The following is a 3,819-nucleotide window of genomic DNA, read 5'->3' as shown; positions in this document are numbered from 1 at the left end:
GAAGTTCATACAAATTTGCTCCAGTCAATTACCTATGAATTACTTCAAATTAAGATCTTGTTGTTTATCCTCGTTTTGATTGTTGGTATAGCCATCAATTCACTTGCAAAGTCTTGAAATTGTAAGGGAATGTACCTTAGAATGCGTCTAAGAAACGCTTACGATGATTGTAATCCGTGAAAGTTATGTAAGAAAGCTTATGTTTTTTGAAAAACAGATGAATTTTTGTTCTAATGGATGATACTTCATTTTTACCCTTTTATGTTTCATTAATTCTTGTATGAATTGTGGTGCCCATTTGCTCACTTAATACCAATTCTTATGTTTTCATTGTTGAGTTAATACCAATTTATAAGATTGTTAAGTTAATACCAAATTGATATAAAGAAAACATGAATGTTACAAAAAATTTGGAGTTAATACCAAATTTTCACTAATAGCAGTTAATACCAAAAAACAGTTTGGAAATGTTTACAAAAAACAGTTTGGAGAAATTGGAAACAGTTTGGAGAAATGTTTACAAAAAACCACAGTTTGCTGCAACTACAATGGCCACCGAAAACCTGTATGCTGCAGCTGCAACTGCAATGTTAACAAAAATTTGGGATGCCGATGTTTACAAAAATCTGGGATGCCGATGTTTACAAAAATCTGGGCTGCCGATGTTTACAAAAATCTGAGTAATTGGTGGCTCCACTGCGATGTTTACAAAAATCTGAAGTTGTCGGCATCTCACGTGGAGCTGAAGTTGTCTTCATGATCAGCACGTCTGATTGGCATTTTTTCACGTGGAGCTGAAGTTGTCGGCATCTCAAATTCATTATAATTGCCTTCACTACCACCATTTAAAGGGTTCTTACAGGTGCTTCTATGGTGTCCCCATGAATTACAACGTCCACACTTATGACTCAACTTAGCTTTTTTTGTAGTTTCTAAGAAGTTTTTAATTCTTCTTTTCTTCGGTCTACCGCGGGGCCTACGTGAAATTGGTGGACCAACAACTTCACCATCACTAAGTATCAACCACTGCTCCTTCCCCGGAAGTGTTCCGATTGCTCCGTCATACGCCCTTTTATATCTGCTAAAAAAAGTGATGTTAGGAACAAAATAAATGAATATGTTAGTGCATGAATAAGATTTGGAAGCAAACCGAAAAGTGTAGTAGTGCTCGTCCACGTATGTGTGCCATAAATTGTAGTGTTTCGATCCAATGAATGATGCACCATGTACGCATGGAAGTCCACACACTTGCCAAAATCCACAACTACAAATACGGTTCTCAATATCCACCTCATGACGATCATTTCTTCCTTCGACCTCAGCCTTGGTGGAAGTAGATTCCCGAATAATAAAGTGATTTTTTGTTGTTGTAACATCTCTAAGATACTCCTCCACACAAGGGACAAGTGGCCCCTTCCAAGAACTGCAATTGATCTTCCTTTGAGAACGTTGTTCCATCATCATTCCTCTAACCATGTCGATTAGATCCACAACTGGCTTACTCCTAGCCTCGTCCACCCATGCATTGAAAGATTCCGACATATTGTTTGTGTTATAGTGGTTTTTAATTTGTAGAGAAAAAGTGGATTTAGACCACTTACATTTCAATGCAGATAGGTAAGAATATACTCCAGGTGACAAGCTTCGGATTTCTTCAAAATATGCATTGAAATTGTGCTGACTAAAAGTATTTGCAGCAGTCCAAACCAACTTCTGTAATTTATGGCCATCTTCACATCGGAAAAATTTCTTAATATTCTTCCAAAGGTGTCTCATGCACACCCTGTGCTCGGCTGTTGGAAAAACAACCTTAATTGCTTCACCTAACCCCTTCTCCATATCTGATATGAATGCCAAATGTTCTATATCACAATTTAAAGCTTCTAACAAGTTCTTCAAGAACCACTCCCAACTCTTCCTTGATTCGGATTCAGCAACGGCAAATGCAATTGTAAAGAGACCATTATTCCCATCAAGACAATTTGCAGATAGTAGTACACCTAAATATTTTGATTTCAAATGGCACGCATCAACACCAATTAAAAATCTACAACCTGCGAGGAATCCATCAATACAAACTTTAAAACTAACAAAGAATCTCTTGAATGATTTGTTCTGGTTGTCACATTGATATGTTATATGAGAGCCTGGATTTCTTTTGAGCAATTCGGTCTTCAAAGTTGGAACCCACTTGTAGTTATCATCTATTGATCCAAACATTTGGTCTCTTGCTAGTGCCCTTGATCGCCATATTTTCATGTATGGTAAACTCAAACCATAAGTAGTCTCCAAGTTATTACTAATGTCCTTGGGTGTAATATCAGGATTTCTTTTGACAAGGTCCTGGATTTCTTGGGCAACCCAGCTAGCAGTTGCTTGTTTGTTCCCAGCTCTGTTTACCCCGGGGCATAAATGTATAGGATTTAATTTCTTCACTTCAAAGGAGTGGCCATCAGAACATAAAGAACCTCGTATCCTCCAAGGACAACCACGGTATGAGCATGTAGCAATAACTCTTGATTTGTCACTAGCCTTAATCTTGATATCAAAGTTATGTATGATCGCGTTGGAACGAATAACTTGTTTGAAACTGAACGAATCCTCAAACCTTGATCCTACAATAAGAGAATTTTCCTCTAAATCTGGACTGTCAAGAATACCTTCAGACATTCCACCAACTATTATATCATTGTTTGTCATTATTTTGCAACTTGTATCATGCTGGCTATCACAAGCAATACCTATATCTTCTTCAAGCTCTTTCACAACGACAACCACCTCCATTTTGTGGGAATCAGAAGAATATGTAAGCATATCCAAAACATCTGTCTCACTTATAATGGACATGTAATTTTTTGGTGATGTTCCATGGATGTGATAGTGTAGGTCATATTCATGCGCCCTTAGCCACGGGCATAGTGCTTCAGTTTGTTCTTTCAGTAAAAATAAATTAACATCACTTCTCACAAACTTTAAAGTTCTTTGACTACCACCAACATATTTTAGCCTCGTCTGTCCCTTCACAACACTCCAATATCCTCCATATTTGAATACAATATAACAGAAATTGTTCGAATCCATATCTAGCAAAGAACTTAGTAATCAAAAAAATGATTTATGTTCAAAAAAGCTGCTTACCTAATTAAAAATCAACATATATCTAACAAAACAGATAATATCGCAGCTTACCTAATCAAAAAATTTCTGTTCCACAGGCAGAACGAACGCGAGTCTTCACAGGAGGCCTACGAAATGAATATACCGGAAGTGCTTTTACTGTTATACCGGAAATGCTTTTTCTGTTTCAAACAAAAAAGCTTACCTAATCAAATTTGTTCTAGCAAAGAATATAGGGATATAGCGTGTTACCTAATCACCTTAAAACTATTACCTAATCAAATTTTTCCTGTTTCATAGGCTGCACAAATGCGATTCTGGAATGGGCGGCTTCGGCAGTGACGCGAAACTGGAATGGAGTCTTCGGCCGGAATGTACAAGACGACGGGAGGCTCCGACGCTTTTCTTCCGTAACTGATATCCAAGGAACGAAGAAGATGAACAAATGCGGAAGGAACAGCAGTTCGCGCCCAAACAAGCAACTCACGAATGGGGTTTAACGGAGAGGAAGACGGAGTGGTTTTTTGGAAAGGGAAAAGCTTTTTACGGTGGTTTGTGTGTAAATAGGTAAGTTTGGGTGTGAGATAGGTAAATAGCATATTTTTAAGTGTTAGGTATGTAAAAATCCCTTAAAAATATCGTGGATTTGTCTTATTTTTTGATGGTTAAGGGATTGATTAAAAGTTTTTTGTTTGTATTTTT

General features: G+C 37.3%; 1 protein-coding gene across 1 annotated transcript; it reads right to left on the bottom strand.

The window, feature by feature from the left end:
- Nucleotides 1-732: 732 nt before the first annotated feature.
- Nucleotides 733-3,081, bottom strand: LOC110109152. Its single transcript, XM_020840093.2, has one exon. It carries the CDS (start codon nucleotides 3,079-3,081, stop codon nucleotides 733-735), a length of 2,349 nt encoding a protein of 782 aa, XP_020695752.2.
- Between the last annotated feature and the right edge of the window lie 738 nt (nucleotides 3,082-3,819).

The sequence above is a fragment of the Dendrobium catenatum genome, unplaced genomic scaffold, assembly GCF_001605985.2.
Source record: "Dendrobium catenatum unplaced genomic scaffold, ASM160598v2 fragScaff_scaffold_1628, whole genome shotgun sequence".
Lineage (NCBI taxonomy): Eukaryota > Viridiplantae > Streptophyta > Magnoliopsida > Asparagales > Orchidaceae > Dendrobium > Dendrobium catenatum.
The sequence above is the reverse complement of the archived record's forward strand: the minus strand, read 5'-3'. Positions and strand labels throughout refer to the sequence as shown.